Raw genomic sequence first — 22,679 nt, 5'->3', positions numbered from 1 at the left:
GACTGCAAAATATACTCTCTCCCCCTATGGCCTGGTGGAGACAACAAAAGCAGGAGAAGAAGAGCACCAGTGCGATCACCTGTGGGGACCAGCTGAGCCAGTGACTTTAAACCCTGTTCAGTGCTGTATCTAGTGTGTCAGGTTCTATATTCAGTGTACTGTTACCAAGTAAATTCAAGTTTATGTGCTCTCCTGCCTTTGTTTGAGTTCTGAGTTTGAGTTCCTGCACTTAGGTACGGGGTCATGCCTATGTTCCCTCAGCCCTATGTTCCCTCAGCCCTACTATACGTGCAATAAGTGTAATAGTGTAATAAGTGTAATAGTCTAATAAGTGCAATAGTGTTCGCGGGCAAATCATGGGCAAACTGGGACATGGGCCCATTGTAGAGGCCATGGTCATGACATCAAAAGGTTGGGAATCACAGATTTAGTCCATTTGCTATTTTTTCAGCATCACAGGCTTTATATAGATGATTGGTTGGACGGTCGGTGCTCAAGATCAAGGACAGACAATTGCACACGCACTCGCATGTACACACGCACGCACGCACGCACACACACACACACACACACACACACACACACACACACACACACACACACACACACACACACACACACACACACACAGAGAGAGAGAGAGAGAGCATAGATTGTGGAATTTATAGATATTTCTCTGGTTAGATATTACTCTGGTCTCCAATAATTGTTCAGCCATACAGCTGTTTGTGTGGGACAGTGACATAAAGCAGTGTGTCTCACACTGGGATGTGACACAGTCACACTGCTGTAGTGGAATGCAGACAGATAGCCTCGCTGCATTCTCCAAATATCGAAGCACAATAAGTTACATAATAAAAGTAAGTAAGTCAGAGATGCTTATTGTCAGTATCAGCCAGGGTGCGGGAGTCTATCCCCGTTTGCTGAGGTGGAGCACAACACCTACCATCAGCTCCCAGAATTTACCGCATGACTTCAAGCCGTGCTCCTCATATGCTGAGTTGGCGGTGCCCAGGATGAACCCCATGACCTTGCAGTCGAAAGGCGAGTGCTCTACCGAGTCCCGACTGAGCTAATATTATTAATTTTGGAGTTAGAACAACACAAAAACTGAGCTCCCTGCCATACTTCGGTCAGTTCAAAGGAATGCTCCAGAACATTTTTCACCGTGATTGCTCCTGCTTCAATTGATTTATTTTACTGGTTGTTCTGCATTTAAGTTCCTTTGTAATTTATCCTGATTTATAATGTTGTGTTGATGTACTCTTTTGACTGTATTTGTGAATTGTAACCTCGGCTACATTGAAAATGAGGGCTTGCCCTCAACTGTATTTCCGAGTACAAATAAAGGTGATGATGATGATGTTCGGATAGGAGGGAAGACCACACCAGGTAACAATCTAATGTGATAACTATTCACCCACACACAACCAATAATCACGGCAATAACTATCACACCCAATAATTATCACAGCATCCGATAAGCAATAACTCATCCCTCCATCCTCACATCCCCTCATCCCTTATGAATACCCTAAATCCCTCCATCCTCACTCCATACTGAACATGGCAAGTACAACAGTAACCTTTCTTACATTTCGGTCTATTTGTTTAAAGGTGTGGTCTTCACTAGTGACTAGTGAGTGACTCATTGCTCTTTTGACTATAGGACCCAGAAGTTATAGAACCTTCCATAACCTGGAACTTTACAGAACCCTTTTTGTGTATTTTTATTTTGTGTACTTACTGGATTGGTACAACCATTAACCACATTAACACATCTGGTGTCAATATTATAGGCAAAGTCTTTCCACAGAAATAGCAGACAAAGCTTATACTGTATATCGCATCACAATGTGACACAGTGTGAGCTGGTATAGATTTTGAAATAACCAGTAGAATCTGTTGTAGTCTATGTGGTCTGGATCCAGTGCTCCTAATCCTGAATCTTGATGAATAATTATCTGATAATCTCTACAAATATTTACTTTGAAATGCTTCAGTTTGTAACCCCTGAACCAAATTCCTTAGGGATAAAAAAGGGAAAAAAAGGGGGGGGGGGGGAAAGACCAAGGGGACAGGACATGCCTGCAGTCTGGCAGCGCAGTAGTTTAGCTGCAGAACCAGATGAGGTAGCCACATGGTTCTTACTATCACATTCAGTCCCCTGACTGCACCCACTGACCCTGCATGCTCTCTTCTAAAGTCATCATTTCTGAGGCTGAAGCTTCATTTATTCCATTCCATGACGGTGGAAATAACAGTTCTTCGGCCAGTGACACCAGCCATATAGGCTTGAACTGTAGTTCAAGTGACTTTCAAATAATATATATTTTCTCCTATACAGCTGTCCCCACACGTCTCAATATTTTCCATTGACAAAGAAAGGGGAAATTAGGTAAAATGTCCGCTAAATCTTGTCCCCACAAGTCTCATATTTGCCATTGACAATGAAAGTGTGTCATGTGTCGATTGTCGGACCACTTCATGGCATTTAATATTACGTCGCCATGGTTACCGGATACATCTATGATACCATGGGGGTTGCTGTGGTCGCTAATCAGAAAGTTTAGAGGCTAGTCTAACATCATGGACCCCTATATTTGGGCATGTCTGACCCGGAATTCCATATTTGGGCATGGCTGAGTCATTGTGACCTCATTGCGATGGTGAGAGTGCCACCGATGGACAGGTTAAAAGCTACTCACCTTCCGAGTCTCTTGCAGATATTTTGTAACCCTCTAGTTGGACCCCCGTTCCTTCAACAAGTTGTATTCTTTGAGTTGTTTTTTTTCTGCATGGCTACTAGAAGCGATTATGATGCAAAGCGTTGTGTGGACATGTGGCTAAACATGCCCGATCTCGAACCTGGCGTGGTCAATTCTAGTCCTGAACTAACAAGACACGGCAGCCGAAGACGCAGTCATGCCCTCAGCGATATTTTAACCAAACGCACCTGTCCAGTGGTTGACGGTGAACCCGATTTGCTCTTTACTGGTCCTGGCAGAGTGGGCAGTCGCGCCCGAAATACTTTAACCAAACGCACCTGTCCAGTGGTCAACTGTGGTCGGGTTTTTGACAATGTGCATCTTCTCGTGGGTCACATGAAAAGGTTTGACCATTCCCCTTGTGATCCAACGATCCACCTCAAAGGAAGTCCCTCAGAGCTCTTTGCCTGTGTTGCTTGTGGCCTCCATTTCGAAACCAAGGAGGCATGGAAGGTCCATGTTCAGTCCAAGATCTCCTCATCCGATGCTGAGGGCCACCTGATCACTCAGACCTGTCAAATGATTGTATGCTTTGCATGTCCTGCATGCTACCTCCTCTTCAACAACACAGATGAGTGTCTTCAGCACATGTTAGCCAAAAACCACTTCACCGATTCAGTAACCCTGAACGCGTCCAAAGGAAGAGCGCTACCTGTTCCAATGCCACGCTACGCTAAGAATCGTATGATCGCCTTGTGCAAGGATGTACCTTTTAGTGTCCGATGCACGATTTGCCGAAGAGCACTAAAGTCACATCAGACAGCTCAGGCACACTTTAATGTGTCTTGCAATCAGGGCGGTGCCATTGCTGTAGCAGAGAAAACAGTGGTGCAGATAATGAAACAGCTTCAAGTGCGAGGACAATGTTCTCTATGCTGTGAGATGTTCCTCACCCAAGATGTAATTGAGAGACATGATGAATCAATGCAGCACAAGGCAGAGGTCAACCAGACTATGGACAGAGCAATTCTTCAGTACAGCAGCTTGAGTGAAATTCAACATGGCAAGAGGGAAAAAGAGAGACAGAGCCTGGCGCTGGCATGGTTCTGTGAGTGTGGTCAGCAGTTCCCAGAGGAGGCCACAGCCTGGAAGCATCTCCTGGCAATCAACCAGATTCTCCACCAGTGTGGCGTCTGTGACAAACGCATGGGCGAAGCTCCACTTGCCCGCCTCCACATGAGTCGCTTCCACGGAGGGGCTCATCTCCACAACTACTTCTACCATTGTTGTCTGTGCACAGTGGACTTGCCACGATGTGAAGACATCCTGCGGCATGTGTCAGAAGCTCACAGCAGTGATCACACCCACATAACTGAAAGAGAGGTCGTCTGAGAGAGGTCATTGTCATTGGTCACCAGTGCCAAGCTACAGGTACAACCATGAGTCTTGTTCTGGGTGTTCACTTCAAACTCACAGGGTTCACCTTCTATAGCAAGACGATGTGACACCGCTGCTATTTTCACTATATTTTTGAGAGCCGCTATCCCCTCCAATGTCTGGCTTTGTGTGTTCCTCCCGTTACGTATTGTGTATGGACTTCTTATGACAAATGTTTTGTTTTGTAAAAACCTTCAGGCTAAGTCAACGGCAACAAGTTGTTGCAAACAAATAGTTTCATTGAATAAAAGAGCATTTTGGCGATTAGACTCCATTTACACTTAATGTATGAGAATAGTTTTAATACCCCCCCATTGGAGTCTAGTTATAGTGCAGAATGAACCACAATCCATCCTTCTCAATACTAGACATATTGGGGCTGGAGGTGGGTTGCTTGTTGCATGCTAAAACAAGAACAAACAAGTGTCAGAAGCAGTGATATTTATAGGTGGAGTCCAATCACCTGATTGGCTGATTGGCTAGAGGTGCTCACCTCTCAAGCTGTAGATGACAACAGAGATTCCTTATTGAATGTTTGCTTAGGGAGCGGGCACATTTGTGTGACGTCATGTGGGTCAATAGAAATACATCTTCACAACTGAGCACATGCAAATTGATGATTAATTGGTGTGTATACTTGCCGTTATTAGACCCATCCATAAAAATAAAAAGTAAGTAATGTTAAGCAAGTAACGTTAAGCAAGTAATGTTCCAAACTTTACAAATGCACTATCTACAAAACCTAATCATTAACATTCACTAATGTAATGTCCATGTTGACTCAGTAGTCAATGTGCTTATACTTCTATGGTGCTTCCCTGTCTTCTATGGTCCTTCTGGAAGCATGGAATCCTCCTAGGGTTTAAGTAAATGGTCCCGCCCCCTTCCTACTAGCAGTAGGGGAAGCTTCCCTGTCTATGGTGCTTCCTTGTTATCCAGCATAGAATGGTGAAATCATTGTTTATTTTGTATGTAAAACCAAATTATTATTAACAGGCTAAATTGAAAGTGAATCGACAGTAGACCTACCTTCACTGTAGAGTATCCATGCAGTATATACTTTAGAAATATAATAGAAAATACATCATGTCCCACAGTCTCATTTCATTCCCAGACACACATGTAACTGGCTTTTATTCAAGTGAAATTCTATGATCTGTCCCTCCATACTGTTATAGAAACAATGAATCTATACATTTTACATCATGTCACACACATACTTCTAGAGATGTCCATGAAAATGAGAAGACAAACATAAAAAGCTTCCTCAGAAAGCAGACGTGATAGTGTACATTCTCAGCCACTGTCAAAACACAATGGACTATATATGCGCATTAAAAAAAACGGCTGACAAACATATGGACAAACAATATCTTTTTAATGATTATGACCTTTGTCAGATATGTTCAGGAAAATAAAAGAAGCCATATCACACAATTAACAGTCTCGTGACAACAGGCCATACAGTCAGAACCTTCCTCTGTGCTCTTTAGATACCTCAACAAAAAATATTGTGTGCAAATATTTTTGTGCGCTTAGAAAAACAATACAGCAGGAAACAACATATGTCTTCTTTTATATTCCTGAACTGATTATTTGCAAGGGTTGCAATCGTTCAGAAATAGTGTTCGTTCCTAAGCTTCTCCTTCTGGTGGCTGTCATTGACTTTAATGCATTCCATCAAACTTCCAGCTCCAGTTTGCCTCCTAGTGCGACAAATCTGCCGGATCAAGAAAGTGGCGTAGTTGTCCTTTCTTAAGTTTATTTCACATGTCCTTGGATAGAACCAACAGAACCAGACAGCACAGCTCCGGTGTCTGTGTCTTGCTCCTGTTTCACCACAGTGGCTGGTGAGGTATTAAGTAGAAAGTTGAAGATGTTGAGGCCGGGCAAGTGACCCCTACGACCCCTAGGAAAGCCCTGATTTCAACCGGCAGGCCTTAACAGTGCGATTCCGATTCCTCAACGGGGAAGTATCCATCCTTGGTGGGGGGTGCTTTCTGACACACAGTGTCACCATCGGCGACAAAGATGGCCGTCATCTTGGCTTGTTCTTTCTTGGTCTTGGGAAGGTCGGTGGAGGGAGTAGTCAGGAAGACGAGACGCTGTATAGAGACAGGACAGACCAAGGACAGTGGACGGTGGAAAGATTAAACATATAAAAGTATGGATAGATTCTGATCCTGCCAGTTCGATTCTGCTGAGATTCTGTTATAAACATAATAAGCGTACCTCTCTTAAGGTCCCGGGGGTAGTGTAGAGTTTCATGGCCACCCACATGGGAATACAGAGCATGGAAGAGAAGGCCAGAATCCAGCCTAGACCATAGCCCCACCATGGATACACATACTCATTGTTGTACTTCAGAGGAGTGTACTTGATCAAGGAGAAGGCAAAGGTTCCCTGAAAACACGCACACACACACACACACACACACACACACACACACACACACACACACACACACACACACACACACACACACACACACACACACACACACACACACACACACACACACACACACACACACACACACACACACACAGTGGCAGGTGGTTGGTCCAGCTACAGTATAAACCAGTGATGCTCAACCTTTTTCATTTCAATGACCCCCAGTTTGATATGCATTTGGACCAAGACCATTATTTGATATAATGTTTTTCCCCTTCATTCATTCAATCATCCATCCATCCATCCATCCATCCATTCATCCGTCCATTCATTCATCCATCCATCCATCCATCCATTCATTCATTCATTCGTTCATTCGTTCATTCATTCCTCTGTGATCTGTGACCACCAATGTAGACTGTCAAATGTTTAAAGTTACAGACCCATAAGATTCCATTTGGTTCCATTAGTTCACTCTTGTTGCAGGGAGGTCCCTAGACCTGACACTGAGAACCAATGCGATATAGGCTAAACCTGAAAATTCCTCAAAAAGATGTTACCCTAACAAAAGTTGATTATAAAAACACCTCACACCTCCATAACCCTCAGCTTAACCTCACTGCTCATCTTAAGCCTAACATTTTTATTTATTTTATGATACAGAGACTTATAACTTAACTTAACAGCTTGGCTAGAGAGTGAAGTTCATTAGTACATTTAATTGTGATCAGCCACCAGGGGGTGCTATTACTTCACAATGAAGGAGGGCTGGCAGACTGTTTCTGATGAGAATGAATGGGACTCACAAAGCATGTAGCTGGGGTGAAGAAAAGCCAACAGTATTTGATGACAGCGTTTGGCCGATAGCCAATCATGTCCTCGATGTTGTCATAGAAACGATCAGCACCTATAATCAGGGAGGAGAACATGGAAGAAAACCAATCAATAATACTTACAGTATGTGGCTTGTGTAAATGACGGCCTTTGGCTTCGGCCCATGCACACCTACAGACTGTCACCATAGGCGACAAAGATGGCCGTCATCTTATCCTGCCTTGGTGGGGCAGCACACACTCACCATAGATCCAAGCAATGCAAATAGTCTCAAAAAAGGCCACAAAGAGCAGGCACATCCCACTAGCCGCGTAGTAGTCGAACAGCTGGAAGACATACATTCCTCCCTGTGGAGAGATGAGAGTTACCAAAAACACTTTCAATCCGGCTTCCTGATTTTGGCCATGTTATTATAGGTGAACATAAAATAAATAAAGTTAAGTTAAGCTTAGCAAAATCAGTTGCAGAATCAACTTGTCACGTCACTGGTTTACAGATGTAAACTAGAAGTGCCCCTCTGGGCACAGGTCTCCACCAGGCCAGGTCAGTTTTGGTGCTATAATAGGCCAATGTGAAAAGGGTGCCATTTCTTCTTACACCTTGGATGACAAATGGATTATTTGACATTTTGTTCCAAAAATGTGTTTTGCAAAAATCCATCTGTTGGTGGCACAGGCCAATGTGAAAAGGGTGGGATCGATTCCTCAGCCTATAGGAACGTCCATGAAATATTTCATGTAAATTGCACGCTGCGTTCATGATTTGAGGCTTTTTCAATCCTGCAAACTTTGAAAGCCAATGTTAGCCAATTCGGATGGAATATGAAATATCGGACAGATCCATCTTGAACACATGACAGAGATACTGTGAAACGATTTGCGGGAATCTGGAGGAGTAATATAAAAAAAATTGTTTTACAAAAGTCTGACTCCTGGTGGCGCTATAACAGGCCGTTCCGGCAGAGGTTCATCGTTGGCATCCAGAGAGTGTGGGTGCAAAGTTTGGCATCGATCGAGTTAACGGTGCTGGAGATTAGCTGTACGCGCGCGCTCGCACACACACACACACACACACACACACACACACACACACACACACGGACTGAGTGCAAAACATACCCTCTCCCCATGCCTTCGGCCTGGTGGAGACAAAAATCACACCCGTGTGAAGTGAGGGACACTATAATCAATTATTATTGACCTTATACCAACCTTGAAACATACCGTAGTTACGTCACCAAGAATGGTGCTCCCTTATTGGCCAAGGGTTTCCACTGACAAATATGACGTAAATTCTCCAATCATTGTCAATGGCATTTAATGTTTGTGTTAAGACAGAATCTACACTATAGCTGTATATAGGAGGGGCTAACTCCCCTCAAAAAGTGGATGGCATTTGTTAGTTTTCAGAAGGGGGGAAGAAAAATAAAGTTGTAATGTAGATATACATTGCGTCACATGTATACACATATAGCATAAGGAAAGCATGGAAACAGATTGGCATGTCCGCATAATGGCAGGTATGTGTGCATTACATACTGGTGCCAAAAACACAAAGCTGTGAAAAAGAAACCATGGTATCAGGTCAAGTCGGGCAAGACCACCAGGTCTTGCCCGACTTGACCTGATACCATGGTAGACCTCCGATTGGCCATATTCAGACCGCAGCCATCCTACCAGCAAGTTGATACCTAGGTGCTACTTCCCATAGACAGCCCATTCATCCAAACAGAAAAGTCCTCTCTAATTATATTAAACAACGTCAAAATCACCAACATTTCAGCTGTAGGGACAGCTTGAATTATCCTCTTTGAATCTGTAAAGTTTTTGTTTAATAGAAATCCGTAGACATGTTATGAGCTACTTCCTGTCAAGAAATTCCTTGCGGATGATTCAGAGTATGAAAGCACTTGTTATCTGTAAAGCAACCTCCTGCTGCCTCCTGCACTATGTGCACATTCAAAACAGGTGGTATACGCGTGGGCCATTGAGCGATAGTCAACGAGCGCTTTCAAACTCCAACAAAAAATCACACCCATGTGAACTGAGTGGTGCAAATATGTACGAGCTGCGTTCGCTTCCCGCGTTTGCGCGTCTTACTTGTCATACTGGTGCTCATGAACCAACACATACATAGGCACACACATAGGTGAACACGGACATTGCTGTTCCTTGGAGTGGTTGCACCACTCAAAAATCACATTTCTTGACATCCTTGCTGGCAAGATGGCTGCGGTCTGAATATGGCCAAGAGGGTGTGGTGTGATTTACCTGGGTGAGCATGATGAGACCAAAGAGGAAGGAGACCACCGCTACAGCCAGGATGAACAGCTCTCTGCGGTTCTTTCTACGGAAGGTGGAGGGGTACATGTCCACCATGGCTGTCACCAGACTCTCCACACACACAAACTGATGCAGGGACAGAAAGAGAGAGAGAGAGAGAGAGAGAGAGAGAGAGAGAGAGCAATATAACCACGCATCCGCCTGGGTAACGGCAGACTGCTGGCCGAGCGCTGGTGCTTTGGCATGGGGGGTATTGAGTGTACAGGGTTTGATGAGGTCAGAAACATAGGTATGGTGGACATTATGGAATGTCAGAACAGCTCAGCTCCATATATGGAGACCTAAGGGTGGCAGTGTCTTGAGTGTACAGGGTTTGATGAGGGCCCAGGTAGGGCCGGGCCTAAATCTTGTTGAGAATGAGAACTCTAGTTTTCGCCGGCTGCCGGGCGCAGCTGCACTAATAACTTGGGAAAAGGCCCGTCTAGAGTTTGAATGGACAGGCATCAGCCAAAAGGGAGACATCGAAGAGGAAGGACAGGTGGTGTAGGATCAACTTTTACTTATGGAATGTTAGAACAGGTCAGCTCCATATATGGATATCTAAGGGTTTGAGGTCAGATGTAGAGTTTGCTGGCCCGGCTCCATAATATACAGATCTAGGTGATGATCCAGTCTTCTCCATGTATGGCTATCCAGGGTTTGATGAGGTCAGTGTCGTGATCTTCATATATGGAGACGCCGTGGTGGCATGATGTGTCACAATGCGTGACGGACTGACGGCCATATATGGTGCTGTGACAGGTGACCCATGGTCGCAATTAAAGTTCATCAGTTCAGCAGTCTGCCATCACCCCGCAAGGGCGAGGTCGCTTCTCGCCCTCAGGGCGTCTTACTGGTACTAAAAAGCCTTTGGCTTTTTTGTGTAGGCCTCATGCTGTTTTAACTCAATGTACTTTAAAAATGTCAATAAAATATTTGAGCAATCAAAAATAAGTGTGTGTGTGTGTGTGTGTGTGTGTGTGTGTGTGTGTGTGTGTGTGTGTGTGTGTGTGTGTGTGTGTGTGTGTGTGCGTGTGTGCGTGTGTGGCATTGGTTTTTGGAAGTGGTGTGACATGTTTACAGACTGCGTGCCAAAAAAAGGGCACAATTAGTACAACAATGTGTTCAGCCTCCTCAGTAATTAGTTTCTGGTCTGTGAGGGAGAGACAGTGATTTCTGTGTCCTTATTTCAACCCTGTTGAAGCTCTTTCACTAATTCCCACAACAATTATACTCATACTGCATGCTCTAGGTCTAGGATTTTCAATTAAAAAAATAAATAAATAAATAGCCTGATAAAAAATCTTTAGATTATCAATACTATGTGTAAAATGTGTTTAGTAGTCCTTTTCATGCAGTATTTTTCAACCGACAAATTCATAGAAATTATTAATTACCGATTATGCAAAATAATTGTGATTATATAAAGTAATTGTAATCAGGCGATTTTATAATAATTGTGACAGGGTACCCATGAACTTGTCTTTAGGAAGTCATGTGATGTTTCAACTTAGATATACGGCCTGTATAACTGAGCCACTCCACTGACCTCCTGACCAGAGCCAGGAGGCCACGAGACCATGAGGCCATGTCTGTTTGGGGCATAGTCCAAACATGTTGCACAAAATCATAGCTAACATACAACATTATCATTGCAAGGCACACTAATGACATTGTTAAAAATGAAAGAAAGCATGGGGCCAATTAAGTGGTTGGCATGTCTAAACAAACACCCGTGTAGGTGTGGGGGGTTTCAGCTTTGTCAGAAGTATGAATGCGGCTCCAAGGAAGGAACACGCACCCCGGGCTACCGGCCCCCAAATGTTCCCTAGTGTTAGCCCAGACCTTGTTGCATGGGTGTCAATATAGGCCCACCTGTAGTGCACACTTGGTTCTCTTTGCCAGACCACCTGCAAACATTCACCTGCACAATACAACCAGTCAGGACGGCTTACTCAAGCACTGGCTACATTGCCAAGTTCTCAAGCCTTTTAGCTTGAGCCTTGTTCCGTCATTCTGACTTGCTCTGTTCTCTAAATCAGTGGTTCCCAACCTTTTATTCTTACAAAGCAAGCTGAGACCCCCCACACTTGTGAAAGTGGTAAAAAAAAATCAGGACGCATCAAATGCATAATAATACGAAACAATGACGATATACCGTATGATGGCAGAAACCCATACCCATTTTAACTTGTTTTTTTGTAAGTTGATGCCATACTACAGCGTCACCTGCTACTTTTTTAAATCCTGAAAAGTAACGTTTTTGGACATACAGTATCAGGTTTACAGCCGACAGAGACGACATAGACAGGTGTGGCTATTTGTGCTTTCATAGTTTACAGTATCTCACCTGACTGTCCAATCCCAGGAAAACGATCATGATAAAGAAGCAGATCGCCCAGAAGGGAGAGAACGGCATCATGGTCACGGCACGTGGATAGGCTATGAAGGCCAGGCCGGGACCTGCATGGTAACAAAAAGAATGAACACACTGTTTGATTGGAAACAAGAATTGATGACATCAATGAATTACCAGCTGCTGCCTTATATCCCATGGCTGAGAGGTCGGCTAGAGACAAGGCAGCCAATCAGGACGATAGGTTGTCAGGACAGCCAATGAGAAACATAGGTCTCAACTACAGAAAGCGGGCGTGAAAGCACCACAGAGAGAACATTGACCAGCTGTGCTTACACAGCAGCTGGTAAAAAAGGGCTATTAGCGCTGCAACTATCCCTTATTTTCTTAGTATTCTATTGATTGATCTGTTCGATTAATCAAATAATCGAGAAGCGTTTAATTTTGTTTGTATACATTCAAAGAGATATGAATGAATCAATGAAGTCCAATTTTATACTTTGTTGCACAAGTGCAATGAAAAAGGGAGGCTCAAAGGATCAATTTACTGCTGTGGAGCTTTTTTTTGCCTCCCTTTACATTTTTGTGTGTAATAAAAATAAAAAAGATAGCCAATGAATAGCCTCACAACACAGTGACCTTTGTTGGTCACTGCCTGGTACACTTTGGACTCACCAGATTCAGCCACTTCTTTTATGTCTACGTTCTGTTCATAGGACATGAAACCCAGGATGGAGAAGATGGCGAAACCTGCCACAAAACTGGTCCCACTGTTCAGGAAACACAGCGACAGGCAATCCCTAGGAACATCAACATAGAAGTTATAGGTATTAGAGATGCACAATATAATCCGTACTTTCCGTAGTGTAATCGGAATCGGCCATAAAAATACCATATTGGTATCGAATTGGTCTCAAAATAATCCAGATTATTTTCACAGATATTGTTGACGCAAATTATAATGTGACCGTCAATGGCTAAATTCTACATTTGATTTGTGTACGCATCTCATTCAGGACAAAAGAGTATGGTATATGTATTGATTGAATGATTGAATACTTTATTAACAGGCTTTGGGCCAAGGACCTACAGTAAGCTTGTTTCCATTGTGGTACTGTGTATAATATCGGAATCGGTCAGAATCGGTATCGGCAGATATGACCCGGCAAATAATCGAGATCGGGTCATAATTTCATAATGGTATATAAAGGATTAAAGGTATACATAATGTATGGTGAACAAATGGTTTAATAACTTTTTTCTTGTAACTATATCAGTAGTAGAATACTGCACATACTCCGATATGTTCTTTCAGTAAAGGTACGTAGCAATACCACATAATGATGCGAAGCTTGCGTAACTAGTTCAGGCAGACAACTCGTGAGCGCGCCTACCTGATCAGGTGACTAATCTCATGCACTCTTTACCTGATCAGAGCGGCTATTAGTATCTGCCTACCTGCTCATTCCTGGCTTCTCTCCTGCTGTGCGGACGTGTGCCGCTGCTACTGCTGCTGCTGTCTCCCTGCTGCTGCTGCTGCTGCTACTGCTGCTGCTGCTGTCTCCCTGCCTTGCTTGCTGTTAACGTGCTGCTCATGAAGTTTTTGCAAATCCCACCGCCAACCCAGTTTTTGCAAATCCCACCGCCAACCCAGTTTTTGCAAATCCCACCGCCAACCCAGTTTTTGCAAATCCCACCGCCAACCCAGTTTTTGCAAATCCCACCGCCAACCCAGTTTTTGCAAATCCCACCGCCTACCCAGCATCCACCTGTAGGCTCATGGGGGTCTTATTCATTCCCTGTAATTCAATTCGGCTTATAACTTAAGTTAACTAAAATTGTTACAGGGAATGAATAGGCACAGAGCCCTGACGCCAATCTATGCTTCATACAGTAAATCTATGCTCAATTATGCTCAATACATATTCTAAATTCACTCTCAAAGAGTTGTCTGACTGAAATACTCTTATGAGTAAAGGCCCTGTATCCAAATGTTTGCTCACAACACATCGCAACGCATTGTGAGCTTGTTTTACATCTGCTACTTGAGTAAAGTAGCCCACACAGTTACTTTCCAGCATTGATTTTATATACTGACCTGTAGCAGTTGTTGTTGTACTTGTTGTAGCTCCCCAGGGCAGTCAGACAGCCCAGACAAATGGCATAGGAGAAGAAGATCTGCGTGCCTGCATCCATCCATACCTTCAGTTCACAAAGAAAACATGGACTGTTATTCTTAGATAGACATGAGAAAAGTGACATCTCAAGTCATAATATGTGGGTGTTAGTGTTTTCCCAACTGCATTTGAACTTGTGTGGGATTATTTTTCCTTTCTCAGCATGTCAGGCTCTCGGTTGCCCTTCTTCTACGTACGCCTGTACAGTACGTGTGCAAAAGCCTTGTTATTTAAAAAAAAAAAAAAATTCTAACCTTTCTTATCACATTGCTTCATTGTTTCTTTACAGACAAGACTAGGCAACAGAACCACAAAAAGTAATTTAGTTGTGAGCCCAATCACGTAAAGTGGTCCATAATCAACTGCAAATAGGCCTATATTCTTTTGTTGTTGCTGTGAAGCCAGTAGCCACTTGAGCATTAGCTCCTTCAAATGAAATACAAAAACACCCCATCTATTCAATTATATTATACTATAGTGCCAAATCACAACAAGTTGTCTCAAGACACATTAGAGCAGAGACCTGACATTGTACCACCCTGAGCGAGCATTTTTTGCAACAGTGGCAACGACCAACTCCCTCTTAACTGGAAGAAATGTCAGGCAGACCCATCTCTCATCACAGACATTACAAAGCCAGACCATGCAAACTCCTGATCCCAGGGACTCAAACTAGTGCCGTGAACAATGCCAGACTGGCCCATTCTCTATCCTCATCTGCCTGACGGCATCAAGTGCACTACTTTCCCAGCCAGAATTGGGACGCCAGTGTGCAGTTCCAAACTTGAATGAGGGCTCTCTTTGTTGTTGAAATGTGGGGTAAAGTGCTCCCAGAGAGCCAGGGCATGTTTTAGATCAGTGGTTCCCAACCTTTTCTGGATTAGCGCCAACTTTGAAAATCTCAGAACGCTTTCGCGGCCCACGCATCTGACCACTTAACACGGCACCACCGTGTTAAGGCCAAGGGCCGACTCATACTCCTATTTAGTGCCGAAAGAAAGTTTGTTCGAGTAGGGACCCCTACCCGACTTTAGTTTGGCTCTATAATAATCAATTCATACTCCCTCGCGGCTATCGCCGAAGTCGCTTGTAAGTATTGGAGGTCCTTGACATGAATATATTTGTGACGGGGAAATGAGAGTAGAAGTCCTTTGGTTTACATGAAACTGTTTGTGGCCATATATAGCTACATAGATGACTGTCTTGAGACGCTATTTATTATTATTGTTTTCACGTGTCTCACCGTTTCTCTCTCTCTCTGTCTGTCTCTCTCTCTCTCTCTCTCTCTCTCAGCACACTTAATGAGTGAGTTGATATTGAAGTGAATGTTTTCTCATGCCAATAAAGAGCTCCTTTGAATTGATATTTCAAGATGTATTCGAGTGGAATGAGGACATTTTTGCCGAGCAGGATCAGTTAACCCAGTTGATACTGTAGGCTAGAATATATTGGAGACGAGAAGTTCATTCACGTGTGTTCTCTCTCTCTCTCCGCGACCTACAATACAATACAAAGGCTAATTTATTGAATGAGTGCGCATTTGAAAATAAAGAGTCTGTAGGCTATATAATATGAATCAATATTGATCAACTATACGTGACATATTTATTGGCAAAAAGCAAGTTTGTTTACTGTGTTCTACCCCTTGCATCGCCTGGTCTGACAACACTGCTGCAGTCAGATCGCAAGGCCAGCGAGAGGCAGCTAATTTATCCACTCTGCAGAGCTCATTTCCGGGCCACAAGCTTTTGGAAGTTGGCTTGTGTCTCTTCTAAACTATCTGTGTTTCCTTGGCTTCACGGACGACACATTGAACTCAAAGCTGGGCTGAATGAATGAGGAAGCCAAGGTTCCATCCTCGGCCCCATCCTCTTCACCCTCTACATGCTCCCCCTTGTTTCGTGTCATCAGCCGGCATGGGATATCCTACCATTGCTACGCTACATATACTGTAATATAGTTATTATGTATTGGTATCACTTTGAAAAAACACCATTTCAAGGTTTTAAAGAAACAAATACCACTCTTGTGCCGCCTCCAGCCCATAGGAATACGTGCAGTGATCTCTCGATTTATCACTTATCATCCTTGCCCGGCTTCACTCATCTGAACACGGGCCAATTGTGTTACTTTTCAGGATTCAAATAAAAAAATCACACCCATGTGAACTGAGTGGTGCAACCCCCCCCCCCCCCCCCCGCCTCTCTCTCTCTCATTAGCAGGCAACAATGCAGCACTATCCCTCTCTCTGTTTCTGGCACCCCTAGCGCCCCTACTGGTACTCATAGTACTGAACACGGACAAATAGGTGAACACGGACATTGCTGTTCCTTGGAGTGGTTGCACCACTCAAAAATAGCAAACGTAGCAGATTGACAAGCTCAAAACGCATCGCGGATCTGCTCATTTTGATACTTATTACTTATGTGTGATGATGTAGTATGAAAAATATGGAGTTTCTCCCCACCGACAGCGGCAAAATCCAAAGAAATGACCAGTACCTGTGGGTCAGACAGTCGGCTCAGGTCAGGGTAGAGGTAGAACTGGATCCCTCTGTACGCTCCAGGCAGGGTCACTCCTCTGACCAGCAGGATGAGCAGCATGGCGTACGGAAACGTAGCGGTGAAGTAGACCACCTGAGAAAGATTTTATCCTCTGTGTAGAAATACATGTCGTATGCCTTATCGCCAGCAGCTAAACAGTGTGGGGTCGCGCCCCCAAAATAGCGGATCTACAAGAGAGCTTGTTGGATCTGCTATTTTCGCAAATTCTTTGCCAAAAGTGCCCTTTTAGGGAATTTCAGCGCCTGCCTCTCTAACGTTCTCTCCACATCCCTGTTAATGTAAATACCTTTCCAGTTGACTTGACTCCCTTCCAGATGCAGAAGTAGCATATGACCCAGGCTATAGCCAGACACCCCACCAGGTCATAGTTCAGAGATCCCATCTGGTCGATGCCTGGGGAGATCCTCAGCACCCTGCGCCTAGTGGCACATGGAGATACAACCATGAATACAGGTCTACACTACCACGCACACACTTTGTACAAAATACATTTGACTATTTTCAAATGGCTTGTTGATTGGCTATTTTCTCATTTCTATTTTCTGATTTGTATACATTTTGAAAACTTGAAATGGGTCATTCAGCATGACGAGTACTTTCACTTTTGGTACTTGAAGAAATGTTTGATGCCAATGTACTGTCTGTGTCAATTTTGATTACCCTGACTTGTACTTGTACAGTATTGATGCTTTTACTTAAGTAAAATAAAACATTTGAGTACTTTTCCCACCACTGCATTGGTGCAGGACAGCGACGATATATATTCTTGGAGTGTACAATGTACATTTTCCTCCAATTTAACATTCTTTGGGTTTGTTTTTGGGACACGCAGAGACAGCTTTTCTTGGGTGACAGACGGTTGTGAGAACAGATTCTTACTCCCAGAACTCGATGACAGGAGAGGTGCTGGTGTTTTCACGCTGCACACTGATGCCGCTGCTGTTCCTCCTTTGAAACTCCATGCAGGAATCTTGAAAGGAGGAGGGAAACAAAAAGGCATTCATTCATGTGCTGAAATCCTGGGCTGTCTCAAAGGCTCTCCAAGAGAAAAAGACCAGTGTGAGAAACAATGTCACAACGAGTTTGGAGTGAAGAAACTGAGAGGTTATATTATGCTTGCTTAAAGACGCTGTATTAAGTGATATTTTTTTGGTTAAAACAAAATAGGTTTTTGTTAAAAAGTTAAATCTCTATATTCAAATTGCTAGTGTTTCTTCCCCCCCCCCCCCCCCCCAGTAACAGGGGTCTCCCCGTCACTCCAGCAATACAATTTCAGGAGGGCTGCCAACCCATTTAGGACTCGTCCTAAATGGCTTGGCAGCAGAAGGCATTTTTAGAATCGGCCATAGTCCTAAAAACGCCTTCTAAATCCTTCTCAAAGTCTAAAAGGCCTTCAAGTATTTATTCAAACAATTGCAGATAATTTATCATTTTATCGTCTACTCAGGCTTATGTGAACACCACAGACAGTTTTTAAATTGCTTGATTCTTTAGATATTTTAGCTGCCCCGCCCCCTTCCTATACAAACCAATTGTAGCTTCAAACTCTATTTTAACCATGTCAGATTCATCAGAATCATTTTTTATTTATTACATTTCTTTCAGTGGATTCAGAGGGTTTAAGTGTTCGGTACCCATTTGTGGGCCATGGACCAATTTGTATGGATCACGACTCGAGTAACATTTTTATTTTCCTAATAAATAAAAAAAAGGTTAAATAATGTAATTATAACAAACAAAACAAATCCAAGAAATTCCATAAAAAAAAAAAAAATTAAGTAGTGAAAATAATTAGCGAGGGTAGTGTGTTTGCGAAACAGTGGTTTAAACAACCTGTATTCCATGTGTTGTTGCACGAGGCCCACGGCAGGTCCCAGGTGAAGGAGTGGGACAGGTAGAAGATGGCCCAGGCCAGCACCACGATGTAGTAGATGTTCAGCAGACCCACGATCACTTGGGTGGCATAACCCAAACCTGCAATATACAGCAGAAACACATGACGCAAACCTGCAATACACCGCAGAAATACATAACACAAACCTGCAATATAGCAGAAACACATAACCCAAACCTGCAATATACAGGGGAAACACATGTGATTGATTGATTGATTGATTGATTGATTGATTGAAATATTTGTATTAACAGTTTGCAGAATTACAGTACATTTCAAGCACAACTCAATAAAGACTGTTAACTTTGAGTGGACGACCAAATAAAGCATTACACTTGTTTACAAGAGGGTCCACCTTGTTCAATTCATCAAAACATTTAGAGACATACAAATACACTTCTAAATAATACATAAACCAAACCTGCAATATACAGCAGAAACACATAACCCAAACCTGCATACAGCAGAAACACATAACCCAAACCTAGTATACAGCAGAAACCAAATTAACCGAACCAATATATATAGGCCTACAGCAGAAACACATTGTAAGTAACCCAAACCTGCATTATACAGCAGAAACACATGAATGAATGAAACCGTGTTGATTTCCACTGCAGACTCACTCCCAATCTTCCACCATATAGTCTGAAAACTCGTCTAGTCTGAAAACTCACCTTTTCAGACTCCACCTTACTATTTTGCATAGCCTCGATGACCTTGCAGGCGTATGCAAAGGCGAAATAATTTAGATTGCACATTGCATACTTATACTTTGTTTCATTGTACAGATACTCTAGAAGTTTGTATGTATCTATACAGTATGTATGTATTTACAGTATTTATGTAGAAGTACATACTTACAGTACATTACTTAGCTTATGATCCTTGATGAATATTTCCTATTTGATGTATCACCAATGTGTTGCTCTTGCTTAATACAAGTCGCTCTAGACTAAGAACGTTTGCTAAAGGCCTGAATTGTAAATTGATTGAGTCGACTAAAATATATTTTTTTGCAGGGCGTGATGCCATTGAAATGGCTGATTTTCACTTGGCGCCAGGAATGTTATTTATTTGATCGTTGTCATGGTAACATGTCGTCTTGGTAACATGCATTTACCTGGGCTGAGACCGGGACCTTTGTATCGTCATTTGCTCAACTGAAGCTTCAGCAGAGGAAATTATGGTACAAAGATCTCAGTCACTTCAAAATTGAACTTAAGTACCGTTACTTAGTAAATGTACTTAGTTACTTTACACCACTGGCGAAGACCATGTTTTGCTCCTATGACTGTCTGACAACTAATCTCAGGCACAGCCAGACCAGTCGGCGCAAAACGCAAAAATATCAAAGGTCAAGGTAACAAATTACATAAGTGTCTATATATAGTGTACAGTGTATCTCAGGAACAGATCCATGTAGAAATTGTCTGTCGGGTAGAAACCTCATACCAAAAATGACATTTCAAATTCAGAAATAGCCAAATACTGCTCAAGTTCTAAACCTGTCGCTTTGTGCACGTTTGGGCTTACAGATCTTCTACTGTTGATACTTTCATGTTAATATAAGAAAAAACACCAAAAGTTGGAGATGAGGTTTCTGCCCGACAGCAACAGTGGCAGAGATTAATCAAAGTACATTTACTGGAGATTCGTTCAGAGCTATTTAGTAGAGTATTAGAAAAATAAATACAATACCCTACAGGCCTACACAATTTGCCACATAGATTGCAAATTTGCAACACTAGACTTTTTTTTAAATAATGGGAATCACCTGCATGGATTTTCTTGACAGAAAGTACGCAGCTCATAACATGTCTATGGTGGATTTTTCTGAAACAAACACTTTGCAGATAGAGGATAATTCAAGATGGATAATGGGCTGTCAATGGAGGGTATTGAAACTCTAGATTCATCCCATTAGAAGAAATCTAGTGTTGCAAATTGCAGCGAACAATACCCTGTTAATGTAAAATAGAATTAGATGAATTCGTTAATAAAGAGATCCAATGCACTGGGGAAAGTTTAAATGCCTTTATTATTAAACATGGATTTTTCAAATTGAAAAATACCGAAATGTCAGGTGGATTTACAAAATGAACATCACAAGGGACACATCACTATTTCAGGTCACAAAATTCGGCAGTGTCTCCACCCATTGCAAGCCGAAATCCAGCATAGAGGGCTTGGGTGAAAGTGGTGTGGACTGTATGGATGAGAGTCATGGTGGTGTCAGAGACACTGTAGAAAGACAGCATACCTGCGCTGTGATCCAGGTACATTCCTACTCTCGAGGACACACAAGCTGCTGGAAGTTTACGTTCAATTTTGCCTCCGTGTTTGAATGTATAACCTCCATTAAGACAGAATAAACACCAGGAATTGTTACTGAATCCAAATCCACTTTCAGTCAAGTGGTCAGCTCTGCTGATATCCGAATAAGAGACTGCTATAACAATGTGTCCCCTCCACTCGACTTCCCAGTAGCAGCGTCCAACCAGACCCTCACTACTCAGAACCTGACCCATTCCAACAAACCTCATGGGATGATATGGACGTGGCTTGCATAGCCACATCATTGTTACTTTTCTGTTGCCTTTAGAGAGACGCAGCCTTTTATGCGCCGTGTTCAGATCCAGTGTGATTGCACAAGCATACTGCAGGAACTCAGCTCTGGTGAGGGGACCGGGTTCTGGTGAGGGAGGAACATCTTGGAGTCCTCCTGTCTTCAGGCTCTCCACCACCTCAGCCAACATGGTGTTTCTACTCAGAACCGGTCTGGGGATGAAGGTCCGTCTGCACTGTGGACATTCAAACTGGTCATAAATGTTCCAGTATCCATCGATGCATTGGCTGCAGTAGTTGTGTCCACACGGTAAACTTACTGGATCCGTCAGTAGGTCCAGGCATATAGTGCAACAGAAATTCAGAGGGTCCAGTTGAACTTGCTGCATCATTTTCTTGTTGACTTTGACAAACAGAATACTTCTCTGCAGGTGTTTTAAGTACCGCTGATTACACCTCGTCAGGGCTGTGGGGGTGTGAACCATAGGTGTGAACAAACTAGCTTTGATTGACAGCTCCCTTAAGGAACCATGAGGGCAGCCTGGTTAACCACTCCCCCTTGAAATTATTAGCCAAATTCCAATACCCTCACTCACACTCGGTCACTCCAGCATAGTGTTGATGGTGACCTGCTGATCTGCATCTTATGAACTTCACATAATTACATGGAGGTCTTATACGTGGCATAAATACAGCTTGGTTGAACTCTGCTAACAAACCACAATAATTTACGTTCACACACTGACGTTATGTGATGTCATTGTCAACACGATTGTCACATATTTCAGCAGGTCACCAACTTCACAGTAACACCACCTTGCTGGTGTGACCGAGTGTGAGTGAGTGAGTGGCCGAGATTTGGGGTATTGGAATTCAGCTATTGCATTTATTTGAATTAATTTCAAGGGGGAGTGGTTAACCAGGCTACCATGAGGGCAATCTGGGTACCCATTGGCAAAACAAAGGAAAATGAAGCACTCTCTTTTCCTTTGACAGCAACAATTATGGGTGCAGCAGAGTGTTTCAATTGAGCCAATATCAGCACCCTGACTCTGTTTGATGGAACAGATCCTCCATTAGTTAACTTGATCTGTGAAGTAAGGATCAAGAGGCCCAATTTTCTTCCAATATAGCTACTGTGCATAGAGCTAATTTACTCTGTTAATCATTCTTATATAATCTTACCTTCAAACAGAGGGCAGATCTTCCTCCAGCATGTGATGCCTCCCTCGCTGGTGAACTGACCCAGCGACGTCTCCAGGAAGAACACAGGGATGCCACACGCAAACAGGAAGATCAGGTACGGGATGAAGAAGGCACCTGGTTAGGAGGAGACAGCTTTTCATATAGCTTTCAAGTGATGTACTGAAGGTGGTGTATATTAGTTATATTTTTTAATTCTTTCTTTTTTGGCGTTTCAATTGCT

At 43.1% G+C, this 22,679-nt stretch overlaps 2 protein-coding genes across 2 annotated transcripts in view; one reads left to right on the top strand and one right to left on the bottom strand.

The window, feature by feature from the left end:
• Nucleotides 1-2,852: 2,852 nt before the first annotated feature.
• On the top strand, nt 2,853-4,100 carry LOC308314430 (E3 SUMO-protein ligase ZNF451-like; the record flags this gene model as incomplete). Its single annotated transcript, XM_080762061.1, has 1 exon — nt 2,853-4,100. One exon carries the CDS (start codon nt 2,853-2,855, stop codon nt 4,098-4,100), a length of 1,248 nt encoding a protein of 415 aa, XP_080618187.1.
• Nucleotides 4,101-5,621: 1,521 nt separating this feature from the next.
• Nucleotides 5,622-22,679, bottom strand: part of slc6a13 (solute carrier family 6 member 13) — a gene marked incomplete at its 5' end in the record, with an annotated part of 17,711 nt that continues 653 nt past the window's right edge. The window contains 13 exons of the mRNA XM_080762060.1: nt 5,622-6,250; nt 6,378-6,548; nt 7,346-7,446; nt 7,618-7,720; nt 9,644-9,781; nt 12,045-12,157; nt 12,726-12,850; nt 14,149-14,252; nt 16,729-16,863; nt 17,078-17,210; nt 17,671-17,761; nt 18,625-18,765; nt 22,439-22,573. Coding sequence (XP_080618186.1) covers nt 6,086-6,250; nt 6,378-6,548; nt 7,346-7,446; nt 7,618-7,720; nt 9,644-9,781; nt 12,045-12,157; nt 12,726-12,850; nt 14,149-14,252; nt 16,729-16,863; nt 17,078-17,210; nt 17,671-17,761; nt 18,625-18,765; nt 22,439-22,573 — 1,655 coding nt within the window. The 3' untranslated portion in view covers nt 5,622-6,085. The remainder of the gene's footprint in view (nt 6,251-6,377; nt 6,549-7,345; nt 7,447-7,617; nt 7,721-9,643; nt 9,782-12,044; nt 12,158-12,725; nt 12,851-14,148; nt 14,253-16,728; nt 16,864-17,077; nt 17,211-17,670; nt 17,762-18,624; nt 18,766-22,438; nt 22,574-22,679) is intronic.

This window comes from Protomyctophum bolini (assembly GCF_963924005.1).
Source record: "Protomyctophum bolini genome assembly, chromosome: 4".
NCBI classification, from domain to species: Eukaryota; Metazoa; Chordata; class Actinopteri; order Myctophiformes; family Myctophidae; genus Protomyctophum; species Protomyctophum bolini.
The sequence above is the reverse complement of the archived record's forward strand: the minus strand, read 5'-3'. Positions and strand labels throughout refer to the sequence as shown.